At 34.7% G+C, this 21,092-nt stretch overlaps 1 protein-coding gene across 8 annotated transcripts in view; it reads right to left on the bottom strand.

Moving 5' to 3' along the window:
- The window catches only part of AP3S1 (adaptor related protein complex 3 subunit sigma 1), a gene marked incomplete at both ends in the record, with an annotated part of 50,841 nt that overhangs the window by 21,270 nt on the left and 8,479 nt on the right, over nucleotides 1-21,092 (bottom strand). For 7 of the 8 annotated variants that reach the window (XM_084251945.1, XM_084251946.1, XM_084251949.1 and 4 more), the window contains 2 exons: nucleotides 5,859-5,970; nucleotides 10,322-10,413. The exons of the other annotated variant lie outside the window; for it this stretch is intronic. In XM_084251945.1, coding sequence (XP_084108071.1) covers nucleotides 5,859-5,970; nucleotides 10,322-10,413 — 204 coding nt within the window. The remainder of the gene's footprint in view (nucleotides 1-5,858; nucleotides 5,971-10,321; nucleotides 10,414-21,092) is intronic. 8 annotated transcript variants of the gene reach the window in all.

Here is a 21,092-nt window from a genome sequence, read left to right as displayed (position 1 = left end):
AAATAAGCCCCTGGACCAAGGCTCCAGCAGGAAGCACTGCATCAGAACGCGTATCTCCCATGGGACAGGGTTTATCCCTCTTCCCACCATCCCTTTATAGAGGAGCTGCAATTTCCTCTAGTCCCCATGTGCTCATCAGTTGAGTTTCCCAAGTGAGTCTTAAAACTGGTTCCACCTAAACCTAGAGAGCTCAAAGCTTAAGTAGTATATCTGTCACACCACTAACAAAGGAGCTTTTGGGTGCACCCTATAAAAGAGAGCAGCTATCGGGGGCAGGACACCATTCAAAGATCAGTAGGTCCTACCTCAGGACAATTTGTTATATGGGAAGGGAAACATCAGGTGAGGTGATCTTTCTTCACATAAGTATTCTTGGCTTGCAAGTTTCCCCAATGAAGCCTCTTACCACATAACTGTAGCACCATGTAGAATGCATACTAAACAATCACACAATAACATAGGATACAAAGTTCACAAATTCTTCTATAAAGGAAGAGGACTTTTTTTATCCAATTCAGTTTGTGTGTTAATAACACTTGATAAATACCTTCCTTATAAACTTGAATGATGTCAGTAAAATGTCAATTAGCCGTGGGATTTATGTATAATATCTTTTTTAATCCTCTCACCTACCCTATGAGTGATATTATTATTACTACCCCCATTTTGTTGATGAGGAAAATTAGGGTCAAAGAGGAAAAACAGCTTGAACAAAGTTATATAGTCAGCACAAAGCGGAGCCTGAATGGTTTTGCCCACCACTAGCTTGTTTTTTTTAAATTCATTGATCTTTCCAACAACCCCAGGATGTCTGTAGGCAGCATGTTGAAACAACACTTTGAAGGCAAAAAACTTCAAGTTCTAGAAAGATTAAATGACTTGCTCAATATCATACTCAACTGGCATGAACAGTATAGTAATTTCACAAGTCCGTCTAACATTCAGTACCGCAGGAGTGACAAAAGTATTACACAGAGCTCTACTTATATATATGCATATATATATATATATATATAGACATCGTTGTCAAAATAAAAAGAAAAGTTCAGCTGTCCTCAATTTTGTCCTAACTACAAGTGAGACTGATGCTGATATAACTGCTACATGTGGACAGCAAACATCAGAATTTGGAATTATCTAGAGAACTTTTATGCCTCCATTATCAGCCTGGCGTAATAAATTAATTGAGGACAATATGACCACTTATAAATAACTCAAACAACCCATATTAATATTTAATGAACTTCTATTTGCACTCTGTAAATATTTTAACACTTCCAATGAAGATAGGCTGCAACAAAAAGAACTCTAAAATAAGCCAGCTAACAACGCTGACGTTTGCTTATACAGCAGTCACTATCACACTAAAACAGCCATAGTAGAAACTGGCATAAAGTCCATCTGGAATACACTAACCATGTCTTCTTTCAGATTTTTTACAAAATCTAGTTAAATCTAGGACAACATATGCATACCTTAGAAACAAAATCTTTGCTTAAAAATGCATGCTTCCAAATTTGGTATCATTTTTTAATATTAAAAAAATCAAAATTAAACATGATTAGCAATTACATGTTGACAATTATTAAGTTTTCTTGATACAGTCTCTAAAGAATATGCAATAACAAAAAATGTGATCTAATCACTCTTGTCTTAAAATCTTCCAGTTTTGTTTTTTTCATCACACTTCCTTTCTCAAAACTAGTCGATGGGGGCCTCCCCGGTGGCGCAGCGGTTGAGCGCTGGGTTGCGAAGCTGCCCACGGCCTCTGCGGCGCAGGTTCGATCCCCAGCTGCTCCCCAGCCACCGGAGGAGGGTCCCACATGGTGCGCAGACCTCTCCTGCCACCCGCTGCTCCCCTCAGCAGTGTACTTCGGTCCTTCTGCCTGCTCTGCTCCCCGCTCTGGCTCTGGTGAATTCTCTCACCCTCCCGCGCTTCTGACTGTACCCAGTGCATGTATAAACCAAACAAACAAACAAATAATAAATAAAGAAATAAATAAGACATGCCTCGAGAAAATTTAAAAAAAAAAAAAAAAACTAGTCGATGGACACAGCAAGAAAATCAGTTCTAAATAAGCTCTAAATAGTTGTTTGATTTACCAAAAGCAGAAACAATAATTTACTGCCTCCCATCTTTGTTGAAACAAACAATGTTTTGAAAGCACATGCTCAGCACACCCTCCTAAGTATTTAATGACATGTGCTAATTGCTAGGGAATGACAGCAATTGCAGAACTCCCCGTGTTTGTGGTAGTGACAGAATCAGTCCCAGATAAGGTAAATAAGAAAGCTTTTCTTTTTGTGTGGTCTATCACATGATAGATTGATATGTGATAATACAACAGATCCTGTAAAAATCATTCTAGCTATATTAGTGATGGAAAGATGACATTTCTCCTGAAATCCACTTTTCTGTATTTTATCTAATATAAAGACACATTGTCAACATTTCAATACTAGTAGCTAAAACACAAGACAGTTTTTACTTCCCACAAACTGATAGAATTTTCTTCAGGTGTGATGCAGGATGTACACTGACAACTTCCCATATAATTCCCTTCTGAGATATAACTATGCTATCGTAACTATTAAGAGCAACCACAATATCAAAACAATAACCAATAATCATGACTTAAATCACAATACAGTAGAAAATACTTGTTATCTGACCCTAGGAAAATTATTATTTGTTGAGGTCATTCTTAATTGCAATACTTCAATAAAACAGCCTGAATTTGAAATGGATTACTTTTCTCCTGCTTTTCCTCTTGTAACATTAGTTGCAAATAAACAATGCCTTGGAATGTAGTGTCTACATGTCTAAAACTCTATTTAGACATGGCTAATTGAAAAACAGAAAGCACATAATAAAAATCATTTCCTGAAAAATAGGAAACTTCTTTGAAATAATAGTACAACAAATTAACTACTCCCTATTGGGATACACCAAGAAATGTAACAATGAACAAAGTTAAAAGGCAAGGCAATATTGAATTCTGGTCAACCCTAAACTGCTACCAATCAACATATAAGTAAAATTTGGCTTCTTTTACTTTACTAGAAAAACCTTTAGGAAAACAAAACAAAAGTTAGCAATGTTTTTCAAGTAATCCAGGAGAAAAGTAGAAATAGATCCAAGGAATCTTAGAGCAGATCTGTCTCAAGCTCAAAATTCTTTCAAGTTTCCTCTTAGGTGCTTTTACTACTGTTTTAAAAAAAAAAAACTACATTCTATTTCATACTCTATCTTAATACATACATATTTATATTAAAAGTACCACTTCCTCACCACCAATTGACAAAAAAAAATCACAGACACCAAAATGTCTGCCATGATTAAAGCAGCTCTCTAGCTCTTCCTTTAAGTCCAGTTTAAGAAGGCTGAATGTAAGAATAACTTGGCTCAATGATGTAAGAAAAAAAAAACTACATTTAAAAATTAAAATAACTAAAAGAATAGCATGGCATATTAACTCACTGTTGTTGTTTTCTTGTCTTTTCTCTATTAACAATATTTGATAGGAGGAACCTTAATCTAATCATTAATATTTAAGCTTTGACAGAATTATTACCAAAGTTTTCTGCTTTGGTTAATTTCTCATTTTCTCTAACACTGGCAAAAAAAAATCTTTCTTTTTATTTGCAGCTTTTGTAATCTACAATGTATCTATATAATGTTCTTATGTTTTTGCAGTGTTCAGGTTAAAGAGAGAAAGAAAACCTAAGCATATTCCCTCATGACAATCTTACCCCAATACATTTGTAGCAACTACAATTTTTGTTCTTGTGGTAAGAGTTAATTTTAAAGATAGGAAGAACAGGGCCTCCCTGGTGGCACAAGGGGTTAAGCACTGCACTATGAAGCAATCCGAGGCCTCTGCAGCACGAGTTCCATCCCCAGCTGGCCAGGAAGATACCCACATGGTGCAGCAGACCTCTCCTGACTTGCCCGCTGCTCCCCTCAGCAGTGTATTTCATTCATTCTGCCTGTTCTGCTCCCCACTCTGTCTCTGGTGAATCCTCTCACCCCCCCAACCCCCGCACCTCTGGCCTACACCCCATTTCTTGTATGCATAAATATTTTTTTAAAAAAAGAACAGATTTAAATTAGTGGGAATGATCTAAAAGAGTGGGATAAAATATAGAAGAGGGAGAATTGCTAAAGCAGTAAGAAAGTGGAAATTAGTATATAAGTGGGTGGGCTGGCCTCGGCTAGAAGTACAGTGAGTTCATCTCACACAGAAGAGCACATGAACACAGATATAGAGTCTGTAGTGAGGTGAGATAGATGATAAAATTCACTGGAGAAAAAGAATTCTAGGTTTGGAGATACTGGCATACTAGGAGAATTATCCACATGAATACTAAAACTTACCAAGAATTATAAACAAGTTTTACAGTGAATGCCAGTTAACTAAAATCTCTTAGGAGATGACTCCAGGGTCACCCATTTCTGCATATAACGTGAACAGAAGTAGTGACCATCTTTCTGTAGTTACCTTTTCTTTTTTTTTTCTTTTTTAAGATTTATTTATTCATCCATACAAGCACTAGGCACAGTCAGAAGTGCGGGAAGGTGAGAGAATTCACCAGAGCCAGAGCGGAGAGCAGAACAGGTAGATCAACGAAGTACACTGCTGAGGGGAGCAGCGGGCGGCAGGAGAGGTCTGTTGCGCCATGTGGGACCCTCACCCGGTGGCCGGGGATTGAACGTGCTGCAGAGGCTGCGGGCAGCCTCACAACCCAGCACTCAACCACTGCACCACCGGGGAGGCAGTTACCTTTTCAAGCAAGCTTGCATGGTAAACTACTTGGAAAACAGATAACGTTCCTCTCGAAAGCAAAGGGTAGATTTATCTACAGCCCTGGAAGATACTATTCTCTCCTCCAGGACAAGGGGAGACACACCTAGTGTCCATTTTAAATGATTTCAGTTCCTTAAGCTTGCAGTTTCACTAATATAAATCTACTGGGCATGAACGTATCGCCAGGCCCTCTTCAACTTATCCTTTGGGAAATGGGAATGGGGGAATCAGCATTCATAAATGCTTACTCTGGCTACTGCTTTTGCTGTTAGTAATAAAATCCTGTTTCTAGCTCAAAAGTCTTCAGTTCTCCGCCAGTATCCATGAAACTGAGGTAGGTAACTCGTTGTTAGCTTGCAAATAAGATAAAAATCTCAGACCTTTGAAAGTTTTTAACAAAGTCTCCAATAAATGGGAGGTGGGGATGAAATACTACCGCAAGAGGATGGGTAGAAGGTGTTAAAATTTATTACCCTGAGATAAAGTTTGAGTTCACTTTAGAAGGTAGAAGGTTGAAAGATCTGGGAAAAGCCAAGAAAAGCAAAAAGAACATCTCCTCCAGGCTTAATTATATGAAGAAAGCAGGAGGAAAAAACTGTTACTTGAGAGGGTTGCAGGTGATATCATGGGAAGTCAGATTTAACTTGGAGTATAAAGGTGAAAGTAATATTAACAGAACAGGTTGATGATAAAGAGGAATTTATTGATGTCTGACCTTGAGCTCCAGATAACATTATGAAAGAAATTTCAGGAGATGGGAGGAGTGAGTTTTGGGATCAGACCTGGAGACATAAAGTAAGAGACCCTGAGTCTTGGGCTTCTTCTAGTGACTTAGGTGAACAAGAAAAGAGGACATGATGAAATTAGCTGTGATTAGAGTTACTAAGATTATATTAACTTTCTCATCTTTCTGTTACCCACCCAATAACTATCATGAAATTCTGTCTTACCAAACAAAATATCATTTTAAAAATTTAGAATATACAAGTTTTCTAAAATGTAAATGCCAAAATTATAACTTAAGACAGTAAGGGGCAAGTGTCAACTTACTTGAATTAGATCTAAAATGCCAAGTTCACTTTCTGAAGAATCCACACAGAAGACAAAATATAATGTTGCATAATGTCTATATATCAGTTTGTTGTCAGATCCTCCAATTAATCTAAAGACAAAACAAAACAATTGGAATGTTATAAGAAACAAAATAAAAAACATTTTCATTAGCTCAAGCTAATGTGCTTTGAAAACCTTTTACAAAATGAAGGTAACACTTAATGGAATGACATTTAAGTGAATTTATATCAGAGACAAAGTAAATTAGAATGGCTACTTTCTTTAGAGGTGTCAAGTGAAATAAGCTGGTGTTTTAGTTTATTCATTCATTAAACTACCTACTGAGTAACTACAATGTGCCTGGGGCTGATAGTGGGTTAGGAGGAACAAACAAACAAAGTTATCAGAATGGAAGGTGCTAGATAAAGAATTAAAATAGGATGATACCAAAGTGATGGATTTGCTACTTCAGAGTGTAGTTAAGAAAAAGGTGACAACTTATGCTGAGATCTAATGATAAAGAGTAGGCCATGAAAACATATACAGAAGAGTCATTTCAAACAAAGATAACAACTTTTAAAAGTCCATTTTATCTAGAAGAGAATAGTTATGTTCAAAGAAGAGAAAGAAGGTTTATGGACAAGAAAAGATTAGTAAACAAGGTCAAAGATACAGGCAGGTCACAGAGCATCTGTAAGTGCTTACTAGATTTAGCTCCATAGGTCACTGTAATTTACACAGCTTAAGACTGATTATCAACTAGAAAGAAAAAAAAAAGAAGAATGACATTTCTTAAGTTTTGGATAGATTTACCATAGAGATCTCTTCCAAAATATACTTTGTTTTGGACTATAAATGCAAGAAAACTGAGCTAAGAGATATTCAACTATTTCATCAAATATTTTCCCTCATACTGATATTTATTGGAATTGCATCATTTAAAAAAATAACTTAGGAGTCATTCTAAGCACAGTTTTCTAAATATAGATTAGCTATTTCATAGTTAATTATTAGTTTACTTCCTCAAAAAGATCCTTTAACACTAAAGTGTTAAAAATATCAAAGCTAAATGTAATCAAAGATAACTGAATATTTAACAGAACATGGGAAAATGGCATCTATTTCTCGCTCTGTAAAAGTAACATTAAACTTACAAGTCCTGTAAAAACAATTTTTCTTACCATACACTACCTTTATGTCCTCTAATAGCAAAAATACAAATGATCTTTAATAAGAATTAAAGATTGTAAGACTGTATTTTTGGACTATGATTGCAACTGGTCCTTGAAAGAGACAAAAACAGCACAAATAGCAGCTGACTTCATCCCAAATCAGCAATTCAGTGGTTATCAGAAACTTCTGTTTTGCTCTGCTTTAAATGAAGACCAAACTTTTGGAAACTATCTTTCAAAATGGCTACTAATGTTACTAAAGGAGAGTAAAGATTATTAATTAGAGAAACACATTTTTTGCCCTTAAAAAATATAATTTCATCTTTCAAACTATAGTACGGACAAATACTGATACAAACTCTTAGAAAGAATGGAATATAAAAACCACAGAATTCTTGAAATTCTCTAAGCCCAAATATTTGATTTTACAAAGGTGAAAACTGTGATACAAGAAAGTAAGTCACATGACCAAGAAAACAAGCTTGTTAGTGACAAAACTAGAATTAAACTGGATGTGCTGCCTCCTCTCTGACACAATATTTTATTTCTACTTTTCCACAAGGTTGGAAAACTACAATTCAAGGAATAATTTTGAGTTCAAATAGTGCCCTGGTAGATCAATCAGGTTCTTTTATTACGTCTACCACATGCAGTACATGTGCTGGTTGATAAGTGTCCTAAAAGGAAAGCGATTAAGAGGCTGACAAGAAGGGAAGTGAAAGTAGTGGCAAAGATAACTCCTACAGACATTAAAGAGAAATAGGTACAATTAAAAATGTAAAAACAGAGAGCAGGTGCTTCTTTCTCAACAAGTAAAGTGAAGGCCTCCAGCTAATAACAAAATTCACACGTTGAAAGTGTGTATTTGTAAATTTAAGTGCAGCACGCCATGCTCTTTTGAGAAACACAAGTAATCTTTCCACATGATAAAAAGTAATTTATGGTCAGAGAGTAACAAATACTCTATTATCTGAACTATTGTTTCATAATATGCACCATACTTACTAAAATACAGAGAAGTGTAGGTTTCTTCAAGTATTACGTGATTGTTCATATGGGGTTCAGCTAGGTTTTAGTTTTTGAATTGTCAATAAGAATATACCTTATTAAACTCTTTCCTATCTTTGCAGGATGGCAAGTGAAAAGCTGAGAAGCCAACTACTACAGAGAAGAACGCTGCAGCCAAGAAGGCTGATGGTGGTGGCAAGGTTAAGAAGTAGAACCCCAATGCCACAACACCTAAGGAGGGAAGGCCTCATTACAGCTGAAACTTTGTCCTAGTCAGAGGAACTGGTAGATATTCACAAGTTACCTAGTCCAGAAAGGTCATGTATAAGAGAAAGCATTCAGAATCTAAACCCAGGATTGAAAAAAAAAAAAAAAAAGAGAAGGTTCTTGCTACTGTCACAAAACTCACAGGTGGTGACAAGAACAGCAGTACTATAGTGGTTATAAATATTGCAAGATATCTAGATATCTTGCTATCCTACTGAAGATATGCCTTGAAAGCTGTTGAGCAATGGCAAAAAACCCTTCTGTCAGCCGACATGAAAACTGCCAGCTAGCCTCACTTTTGGGGCCATTCTGATCATCCTCAATGGGCAGTACTGGGGGAATAGGGTGACTTTCCTCAAGCACCTGAGCAATGCTGACTTGCGACTGAAACTCTATCCCTCAATCAAGATCCTCTGCGCAGAACACACCAGATTTGTCACTGTTTCCTCCAATAAAAATTTTATCATTGGTGTGAAAGTCCCAAAACATTTCACAAATGCTTCTTCTTTCAAGAAGAAGCTGAGTAAGTCCCAATACCAGGAAAGTGAGCTCTTCAACAAAGAGAAGGAAAATATAAGATTACGAAGCACACGTGGTTAATCAGAAAGCTGAGGGCCACAAATTTTACCAAAATCAAAGATACTCCTCCACTTCCAGGGCTAACACCACTGTGTTTGCTCCTCACAAATGGAATTTACCCTTACAAATTGGTGTTCTAAATTTCTTAAAAAGAATCTAATTAAGTAAGTGATCCATTAAAAAAACTTATTAGAATTTAATCATATAAACATAGGAAGAGACAATTAAGAAACTATTTCAGAGCTAACTGTTTTCATATGACACATTCGTTTCAAAATTATTTATTCAAAAACAAAAGTAAACACACTATAAGACCAAAACTAGCAATGGAAGGAGGAATGGTAAGGCAAGTAAAAGGGGTCAATTCTATGAAGGACAGAATTAGACTTTAGTAGTGAGCTTAATGGAATACATATAGATGTTGACTTATAAAGATGTACACTTGAAACCCATTCTTTTTTATTAACCAGTGAGCCTTCAACTGAAAAAATAAAACTTACATCCATTAAGTGTACAACAAAAAATGTAATAGCTGACAAATCATAATTTTTATTTAGTAATTTAAAAATATAAAAACCTATTAGCTGAACAGGGGACTGTGCTGACGGTGGACGGGTACAGAGGTGAAGGAAATTCTATGGGGGACTACATCTGAGGGTGGGGAGGAGGGAAGCAAACATTGTTTAAAAATGAGCAATGATGTAAAATACATATATATATATAAAATAAAATAACAAGTCATTTCGTATGAGGGAAAAGAAACCCCTATTAGCTGATTTCTAATCTCTATGCTATGACTATCTTTATGTATATACATATATGCACTTACATATATATATGTATATATATATACACACAGAGATATAAATTTGAAAAGCAGACTTCAGTCTTGTTTATATCAATAAAGGAGGAGATCTAAATTTTTATGAAGAGGTTCATTCACCCTAAGGAATACCCTACAGTCAATAAAAAGAATGAGTTTGCTCTAGATGTGTTTATATGTAAAACTTTTCAAAATATTAAGTGAAAACAAGCAATACACCTACAAACCAGCAAAGACAGTACAATATCAAAGGTAAAAAAATTTAAGGTTTTACATTTATATATTAATCAGTGTAAAATTAATTTTTGAGGACTCATAAAAATCTGGAAAGGAGAAAGTTGGGAAGGGGAGAAACATTTTATGCTTCTCTATATGTTTGAATTTTTGCCATACAAATGTATCACCTTTATATAAAATGCCTTTATAAAATCTTTAAAAAGGAAAAAAATTACATACCTTAAAAAAATCCTTTAAGCTAGACTTATAAATAACATAGATGGAAATTTATGCACCTGACCCAATTAATCAAAATTAGGAACCTTTAAGCATAAACCCATTAAACAGTAATATATTTTAATCATGAAGTAAAAAAAAGTCTATAAAATACTTACAATCCTCCTTCTAGGAAATTACAAACATTTTCATCTCTCTTAGATACCAAATGGAATGTCTCCCTGATGATCTGCTGTTGTGTATCTTCACTCTGAGAAGGAATAATTCATATACATTAGGATCAAATGTATGGGTTTATGTTAAGAATTTAAAAAAACAGAACACATCTTTACTTTCAGAAGGTTATTTGCAAAAACAGGAGTAGAATACTTAAAAATAGTCACATTTTAAGTGCTGGAATTTTACAATAGATATGAAATGAGAGACGATTTACTTTATCTTTGATTTTGGCTTATCATGTTCTTTAATACAATAAAGGTGATCAAACTACATTATTTACTATATTTATTGTACCAAACCAAGAAAAGCAAAGCATATGGAATAAAATAACTAATGGCAATTCATTCTAGTGGTTAAGATTTTATGATGTTATTTTTTATTGTTTTATTTGCTATCAGGGTTATTTTATTAAATAATACATGTTATTTTATAATTAAATATGTTTAGGAAGAACTGTAGGCATAGCTGTTGATGTAATTCACAATGCAATAAAAATTGAATTGAAAATAAATGAATAAATAAATAAATAACAAAACAGCAGTATCTATCTGGGACATTCATCTAATAGAGAGATCCTGAGGAAACTAGCATATTACATCTAACAGAAACAAAACCCAACAGTTTTGATGAAAAAAAAAGTAAGACTTTATAGTTTACCACTACAATAAAACAAACTTATTTCTAAGTTTCAAAATCAATAAGAAAAATATTAGAATTATAAACATTACTAAAAGAGACACTAGGTATTAGTCAAAGTCCACTGTTTTACAAATGAGTAAGTGGAAAAAAAGGAAAAACTATTAATAATTCACCTAGCTAATCTATATTTTATTGGGAGAAAGGTACAGAACTTTGAATCTTCCATGAAAACTGAGGTAAGAGTCCATCCATCTTCCTTATCTTTGTGTAAGTATGTCCAAAAACCAAGAATTGGCTCAATAAATATTTGCTACATTCACAAACTAATTCATATCCCAGTGAAAAAGAGTCAGCTCCTCAACATTACAATAGAAAACTGGGCAAAATCATGAATAGGAATTTCACTGGAAAAGAAATAAGATGGGCCATAAACAAATAAGAAGATGCTAAACTTCATTAGTAATTAAGTGAAATGCAAATTAAACAATGAGAAAGTTCCACCGCCCCATATAAGCAAAAGTGTAAAAGTATGACAATATCAAATAGTGACAGATATTAATACATTGTCAATAAATTCTCATCCTACCAATGGAAGAGCAAATGGTAAAATCTATTTAGAAAATGGTTTTAGAACCCATCATTTCATCTCTAGATAGTATGCTGAACCTTAACAGACCACTATTTTTAGAGATCTGAAACAAGTGAATATTAGTAACTTTATATACATAATAAGCCCTTAACCAGGACACAAAGAGACATGTAGAAGAAAGTCCATAAACAACAACACTGTAATAACAACAATAACAAAGAGCTGAGAATAACACAAATTGCATCAATCACAGAATGGATAAGTTATAGTGCGTTCATACAATGTCTTCAAGATAGCACCTTCTTCACATGGAAGAGAAAGACCAAGAACAAGCTCTCTCTCTGGTGCCTCTTCCTCCAAGGGTTCCAATGCTATCATGAGGAGTCCACCATCAAGACCACATCTAAATCTAATTCTCTCCCCAAGTCCCAACTTAAAAACCACTACATTAGGGGTTAGGAATTCAACAAGTGAATTTGAGGGGAATACAGTGCAGTCTATAACAGAGGGAGAAAAGTAAATACCAGAATGACATGCAATCAAAAATATGAAATTCAAAAAAAAACACATAAAACTAAATAATATGCTATTCAGTGATACACAGTGATTAAAATAAAGAAAAATGAGGAATGATAAACAAATTTCAAAGGATTCATTCCACAACTTATATACTCTAATCACACTGTAATTAAGTAATAAATCAATAATAAAAAGCATATTTTTAAAAATCTCAGACATTCAAAACTGGAAAGAAGCTATCTTCACACACTCTGAAAGATAAATCTTACATCCAAACATCCTAAAGAATTTGTTTTTTCTAAAAAAGTTAAAGCCAATAAACAAAATCAGTAGAGTTCAAGATACAAAACCAATAAGCAAAAATCAGTTGTATTTCTAAACCATGAACATTACAAAAAGAAAATGAAGAAAATAATCTTTTACAATATCATAAAGAAACAAAACAACACCTAGGAGTAAATTTAATCTAACCTGCGCAAAACATGTACACTGAAAACTACAAAGCTAAAAATACCAATAATAAAAAGACATAATACAATACGCTTATATATAGGAAGGCGGATTATTATTTAGATGATGATCCAAAACAATTTACAGAGTCAATGAAACCCTTATAAAATCCCAATAGCTTTTTTGCAGAAATGCAAAACCCCATTTTAAAATTCATTAGGACTGTCAAGGGTCTCTGAATAGTCAAAAAAATCTTGAAAAAGAACAAAGTTGGAAGATTTACTTTCTGATTTCAAAATTTACTGCTATTAGTAAACCTGAAATAATCAAAAAAAGAGATTGGTATTGGTGTAATAAAGACCATTGAGATGGGATTGAGAGCCCAGAAACAAACCCACAGATCTCTGATCAACTGACTTTGGCAAGGATGCCAAGACATTTCAGTGAGGGAATGAGTAGCTTCTTCAAAAATGGTGCTAAGAAAACTAAATAAAGATAAAACTATAAAATTCTTAGAGGGAAACATGGGAGGGGGGCAAAAAAACTTGGCAAAGATTTCTTATTGACACCAAAACACAGGCAACAGTAAAAAAAAAATAGATAAATCAGACTTCATTAAACTTAAAATTAAAAATTGGAGCATCAAAGGATATTATCAAGAGACTGAATAGTAGCACACAGAGTGGGAGAAAATATTTGCAAATCATATATCTGGCTAAAGGTTTGATACTTAAAATATTAAACTCCTACAACCCAACAACAGCAAAAATTACCCAATTTTAAAAATGTGTAAATGAATAAACATTTACCCAAATATATCAAAGACCAGTAAGAGAGGAAAAGATGTTTGGCATCACTAGTCAGTAGGGAAATGCAAATCAAAACCAGAGTAAAATACATTTCTTAGCTACACTAGGATGTCTACAATCAAAAATTGTAAACTAACAAGTATTGGCTGGGATGTGGAGAAATTACAGCCCTCATATCAGTGGAAATGTAAAATGGCACAGCTGCTATACAGAACAGATCGCAGTTCCTCAAAAAATTAAACAAGAACGGACATAGAATTACTACATCACTCAGAAATTCTACTCCTACATCCTCCTACATCCTCAAATTCTACTCCTACATACACCAGGCCTCCCCTGGTGGTGCAGTGGTTGAGCACTGGGCTGCGAAGCTGCCTGCAGCCTCTGCAGCGCCAGTTCCATCCCCGGCCACTGGTATGGGTCCCACATGGCATGCAGACCTCTCCTGCCACGCCCGCTGCTCCCCTCAGCAGTGTATTTCGTCAGTCTGCCTGTTCTGCTCCCTGCTCTGCCTCTGGTGAATTCTCTCACCCTCCCGCACTTCTGACTATACCCAGTGCTTGAATGAATAAATAAATCAATCTTTAAAAAAATTTTTTTAAAGGAACTAAATCAAAAAATAGGAACCTGTACACCACTGTTCATGGTGGCATAGTGCATAAAGACAGAAAAATCAGATTAAAGGTTACCAGGGTTTGGGGTGGGGTGAGGTGAATAGGATGCCATATAAATGGGTAGTTTCTGTTTAGAATGATGAAAACATTTATTTCTAGATGCTACAGAAATTTAATATGATAGACATGTAATAAGCCCCCAAATTTAAAAATCTAAGATGAAATAGCAAAATGCCAAAAAAGGAAAAAAGAAATTAAGATAATCTCCCCACGAAGAAGTTAAAAAAAAAAAACTTTACTAATCCTATGATCATAAAGAGAGTTAATATTAGTTTAAAATATCCCTATCAAAAATAAATCAAGTTCTGATGGTTTGAACACAAGTTTTACCAATGACTCAGGAAACAGATCATTTCAATCTTACACAATTTTCAGAGCAAAGCTAAAGAATTTACTCCCATGATTCATTTTATGGGGTTAACACTGACACAAAATCATACAATGACGATATCAGAAATGAAAAACAGTGGACCAATCTCATTAAAAAACATAGATCCAAAATTTTTTGATTAATATATTACGACTAAACTGCGCTTATTCCTGTTATACCAGGTTGATTTAACATTAGAAAACAGAAATATAATTTTCTGTATTAACAGTTTAAGGGTCAAAATAGATTTCAACAGACACAGGAAATAAACCATTTCATTAAAGCATGAATTCTTGAATAAAAGAAAAGAATACTTATCTAACTTAAAAAAGAATTGTCTGTGGTGAAGGCTATCCTATAAAACATCTTTGGCAAACATATTCACAAACAAAATGTTTATAAACAGTTTCTTTTAAGATCACGAACGAGAAAGGGATAACTGGTACTGGTTTTTCCATTCAGTGCCATATCAGTTGTCACCAGTGCAAGGAAAACAAGAAAAAGGAAAAAAAGATAGCAGAATGTGGAAGGAAGAAACAAAATTGTCATTTACAGATGTCGAGATTTTTTCCACATAGACAATCTAACATAATTTACCCAAGTGTTACAATTAATAGAATTAAGAACACAAAACCAGTATACAAAATTGCATTGCAATTCTAAGCTTCTGCTTAGAATCAATCAATTGAAAACACAATTTTAAAAAGATACCATTTACAGCACTACTGCAGTGGACAGGAAGACCAGAAACAAACATATGCAAGGCTTTTAAGGAGAAACATAAAACTTCCCGGGAAAATTTATAGACCTAATTAAAAAGAAAAATGTATGATGCTGACAGACTGATTCCACATTATAAAGATATTCAATCTCCCCCAAATGCCCTAGAAAATCAAGGTAATTCTAATTAAAATCCAGAGTGGGGGTGAAGGAAAAAACTGGAAACCTGATGTGGCAAATGCGATCCCATATCTATTAGATCATACTATCACAATCACAGGATACCTTCCAGAGGAATGTAGAAAACAAGTATGGAATCTGCAAGTAGACTAGAAATTTCTTCTTCGATATACTTTTTATTAACTGTGTGACCTCTGTGCCTGGCTATTCCTAATTTGTAGCAGGGGGGACAATAGTATCTACCTCATAGAGCTACATGAGGATTCAGTTAATACACATAAAGCTCTTAAAAACAATACCTGGTACATAATAAGCATTCATTTACACTGACTTTAAAGTATCTCTGAGTCTTGTAACCATCTATAAAGTAAGCTCTAGAATTCTAGGAATAGTGTAAAGATCTTACAGGGAGTTATCTTTTCAAAAAAAATTTTTTTTGTATAATATTACTGCCTATTAACAAGTAAGTCAAATATCCTAAACCTTAGTTATTTTCACTAATGAAAAGAATTTCTCAAATGAACTTCAAGGTAGTCACTTGGAATTGTCTTTCTTAAGACGCCAGCAAAACTCAAATCAAAATCAATACTGGAAAGAATGTCTTAAAATTTTAATTAAACAGTAAAGTCCAAGCTAAGATTAAACAAATGAAGTCTCTGCTGACATAAAACAATTCCCTTTCTTTAATAGTCAATTTAATTTAAGAGCTTTCTTAAAGAAGACTGAGCTCTCTTCAGGCTGATCAAATTTCCTAATACTATAGTTTCATAACAGAAGTCAAAGTGATATATTTCAGTTGGTCACAACTCCTAGATTACATCAGCCTAAAGACAACCAGAGTCGCATATAGGCAAAAATATTATTTTAAATGCTTATTAATACATTAATGCATACCGGGTTTTAAAAATTCAGTAACCCAATAATTAAACTTACCCTAAATTTCTGTCCTGTCTTTATAAATGTCATGAAATACAACTTCACCACCAAGACTTTGCTTTTATCAAACAGTAAATATGTATCACTATGATCCTCACCCCTCCCTTCACACACACACTTAAAGGAGAATTTTTTTCTCAAAATGCATTCAATCACTCTACTACTAGTGTTAGAATATCAAGAATGAACAAGAAGAAAAAGAATATAAATATAACTGTTCTACATTTTTATTAAGTGTTCTATATGTTGCCATTTTTAAAGTCCAAAAAAAGAAACCTATGTCTCTACAATAAAAGAGGGCAGTAGCTCACATAAGAACAGTACTAATAAGATATTATAAGGCATCAAGGGAAATAATGATCTTCAACAGCAAAATAAACATCTGCAAAAAAAGTGACGGATATTTAGGAAGGGCCATGACAAATAAGAAGAACGCAGAAATAAAGACAACAGGTAGTGGGAAGTTGCATGACATTTGAGGCAGAATTAAAAAATGGGACAAAAGTATGGCATTAATAAAAAGTATATAAAAGGAAAAAAAATCAGTTGATTTTGCATTAAAAGAAGAGAAGTCTGAGAACTGAGTCCCACAGTATTCCAACATTTAATAATCATGACAAACAGAAGGTTCCAGCAAAGAAAATTCAGTGAGTGTGTTTTATAGCCAAGACTCTCCCAAGTAAATCTGGATGGAGACGTGGTATATGTTATATGTAGATAGGCCTCACACAGGCCTGAGCATTAAGAATAAGCAACCAGAACTTGGTTACTCTTAAGTCAAAAACAAGGAGGGGACAGGGCAGAAAGTCTATTAGCACTCACCCAAATTTTTCATTAAATTACTCTAGAAAACAATCCTCGCCATTTTCTCTCACAATGTGTAAAAAGGTATTCAAAATGCTGAGCATTACAAAGCTGCCGTCAGAAAATGGCAGCTATTATCAACACTCTAAAACCACTAAGTGACAGACTAAGATTGTTCCCAGTTTCAGTTATTTTATTTAAATAACATTTAGTGGAAAAGGTGAAGGACTGAGTTTAATATATTTAAACTGAGATACTGAACCATGTAAGGAACTAAAAGGTATGAGAAGGTAACAACAAGATTAAGGTGGGGGGGGGGAGGCGAGTTGGAGTTAGGCGCTGGGACAACTCAGTAGGGAGGAAAACAGTGTTTACAACATTCGGTGCTGGGGAAGTTGGATATCCAAACCATTAGATCAATACCGCACAAGCCATAAAACTAACTCAAAATAGATCACAGACCTAAAACTACAAAACTCTTGGAAGGAAATATAACTATTATTTTTTATGATGTCAGATGAAACCAAAACACTAAAATCACAGCAAAGAAAATGGCTAAATTGGACATCAAAAATAAAATTTTATGAAAATTAAGATCAAAATCATGAGACACTGCTTGGTATCAACCAGAAAGACTAGAAGCAGAGACAGACTAGCAAGAGTGAAGGGGAATATGGGAAAAATTGGAAGCCTCATACTAAACTGGTGGGAATGTAAAATGGTACAATCACTTTGGAAATATGGCAGTTTGTCAAACAAACATACATCTATCATATGGCCTACTTCTAGATATATATACTCAAGAGAAATGAAAACATTGTGTCCACACAAAATGTTGCACACAGTGTTCATAGTCGCATTATTAATAATAGGTAAAAAGTGGAACTGTCTCAAACATCTCAAATGTAGTAAATAGTGGGGAACATTATTTATCCATAAAAAAGGATGAAATACTGGTACATGCTACAATGTGGGTGAGTCTGGAAAGTATCATGTTACATGAAAGAAGCAGTCACAAAGCCTGCATACTTATAATTCTTGTTAAAAGACAAAATTTAACTGAGTAAATCTGAAGGTCTAAGTCACTTTACTAAACAATTCATGAATTGGGCAGCATCACATCCAGCTAACAGAGCAACTCAAGAGGTCATACAAGATGGAAGAGATATATAGAAATCAGGGCAGGATATCGAAGACATAAGCAAGAGGAAAATGAATATTCATTGGCAGAAAGCAAGAGTTTGGATGATGGCTTCTCATTAACCAAACTGTGATGTTTTCATTGGCTAAATTTGTTGCTAGCAACTTGAACTACTTGTTTGGGAGTGCAAGGAAAAGTCTTCCAGCTTTTGTCATTGCTTGAGGTAATGGCTGGCTTCCTTTTTGGGATAACTGACAAGAAGTGGTAGAACAAGAGAATTCCCTCTACATGTCTTCCCAACTCCCATTTTAATTGAATTTCCTTTAGCACTTATCTCCAAAGTACTGCACCTTCTGTTCCAAACTACCTCAATAAAGAGATTATCACAAGAAAACAAAATCATTTTTTATGTCCCAGTGTATATAAGTTAGGTTTAGAAGTGACCAATGACAGATGAGTAGATTAAAATATGGTATATATAGACAATGGAATACTACTCAACTATAATAAAAAAAATTAAACCTTGCCATTTGCAATATGGATAGGACTAAAGGGGATAATATTAAGCAAAATACGTCAGAAGGAGAAGGACAAATACCACATGATTTCACTCACATGTAGGAAAACAAGGCAAGAAAAGACAAACAGGAACAAAAAACCCTTGAAATCTGAGCGCAGAACTGAGACTACCAGAAGGAGAAGAGAGCAGTTAGAAGAGGGTCCAATGCATTATTAGTGCTTTGATGGTAAAGATGATATTATAACATACATATGCAGAGGTATGAACCTATACCCCTAAAACATATATAGTGATATAAATCAAATTATCTCCATAGACACACTCAAAAAAAACCTGAGAAAGGGGCCTCCATGATGGCGCAAGGGGTTAAGTCTCAACACTATCAAGCTATCAGCAACCACCAGATCATGAGTTTGATCCCCAGCCAGGGAATTAACGCACACGGCACAGCAGACTGCTCCCTTTAGCAGTGTATTTCAGTCAATCTGCCTGTTCTGCTCCCCACTCTGTCTCTGGTGAATCCTCTCACATACACACCCCCACAAGTCGGACTTACACCCCAGTTCTTGTATGCATAAATAAATAAAAATAAATATTTTTTAAAAATGAGAAAAAGTTAAGTTTATACTACACTGTTAGTATGCAATAGCATTATGTCTAAATAAAAATGCATATAACTCAATTAAAAAATACTTTATTACTAAGAAAAAAATGGTAGCCATCAACTGAGTCTTCAGCAAGCTGTGATCTTTTTGCTGGTGAAGGGTCTTGTAAAAAATACATTATCTGTGAAATAAAATACAGCAATCTATGCTTATATTAATTACCACATTCCATGTATATGAAATATCCACAAGAGGCAAATCCATAGACACAGAAAACAGATTAATGATTGTCTGGGACAAACAGGAGTGGGTACTAGTAATGGGTACTAGATTTCATTTGGTTTAATGAAATGTTCTAAACTTAGATTATAGTGATACAATCATAAAGGCAATAAAAAAACATTGAATTATATGCTTTCAGTGGTGAATGTTATGGTATGTGATTGACATCAAAGATTTTTTGAGATTATGTAACTCTTTAAAAAGCTAGGGCAAGTTTTTTTTTTTTTTTAAGATTTATTTTTATTCATTTATGCATACAAGAACTGGGATGTAGGCCAGAGGTGAGAGGATTCACCAGAGACAAAGTGGGGAGCAGAACAGGTGGATCTACTGAAATACACTGCTGAGGGGAGCAGCGGTCAAAACAGGAGAGATCTGTCGCACGTGGCTGGGGATTGAACTCATGCCACAGTGGCTGGTGATAGCTTGATAGCACTAAGACTCTAACCCCTGCGAAACCAGGGAAGCTCCATGGGGCCAGTTTTATAGCTACACTTTACTCTTAAAAAGTCTACTCTTCGGGCCTCCCCGGTGGCGCAGCAGTTGAGTGATGGGTTGCGAGGCTGCCCGAGGCCTCTGCGGCACTGGTTCGATCCCCAGCTGCTCCCCGGCCACCGGAGGAGGGTCCCACATGATGCACAGACCTCTCCTGCCGCCCACTGCTCCCCTCAGCAGTGTACTTCGGTCCTTCTGCCTGTTCTGCTCCCCACTCTGGCTCTGGTGAATTCTCTCACCCTCCCACGCTTCTGACTGTACCCAGTGCGTGTATAAACAAAACAAACAAACAAATAAATAAATAAAACATGCCTCTATAAAAATAAAAAAAAAATAATAATAATTAACAAAAAAAAAGTCTACTCTTCTCTAGAAGGATCTTGGAGAATACTGTACTTTATAATAAGAAGGAAGTTCATTACAAAATGAAGTCCATAGAATTTAAACACTGGGGATCTTTGAGAAGGAAACAAAAGAGACAATTCATTTGAGGAAAGTCAAAGAGTATCTGAGAACAATCTCTGTAATATTCTACTGTTCTTTATAGACATAATCTTCCAAACAAAGGCAGGAAGTAGCAAGTGACAGTAATAATAAAAGTAACTTATTAACTTAGGTAACAATTTCTGAGTATTATATATATCAGGTTATTAAGTATTAATCTTCATTAAAAACTGCATTTAAAAAATGCACAGTAGTAGTGAAAGAAATTATTGTACACTATGCAATGAAATACTATGTAGTCATCAAAAAACTATTTTCTGTATATGACACCAAAATCACAAGACACAGGAAAAAATATTGTAACTTTGCCTGCAACAAGATTAACAACTTTTGTGCAACAGAGCACACTTTTTAAAAAAAGATAGCAGTCCTTGTGTGGAAAAAAACAAGCCCTATGAGAGAACCCCGAAGATAAAATGCTAAGTGAAATAAGTTAGTCACAAAAGAACAAATAATGTATAATTCCTCTTATG

Source organism: Talpa europaea (genome assembly GCF_964194135.1).
Source record: "Talpa europaea genome assembly, chromosome: 13".
NCBI lineage: Eukaryota > Metazoa > Chordata > Mammalia > Eulipotyphla > Talpidae > Talpa > Talpa europaea.
This window is presented reverse-complemented; position numbering and strand designations above follow the sequence as displayed.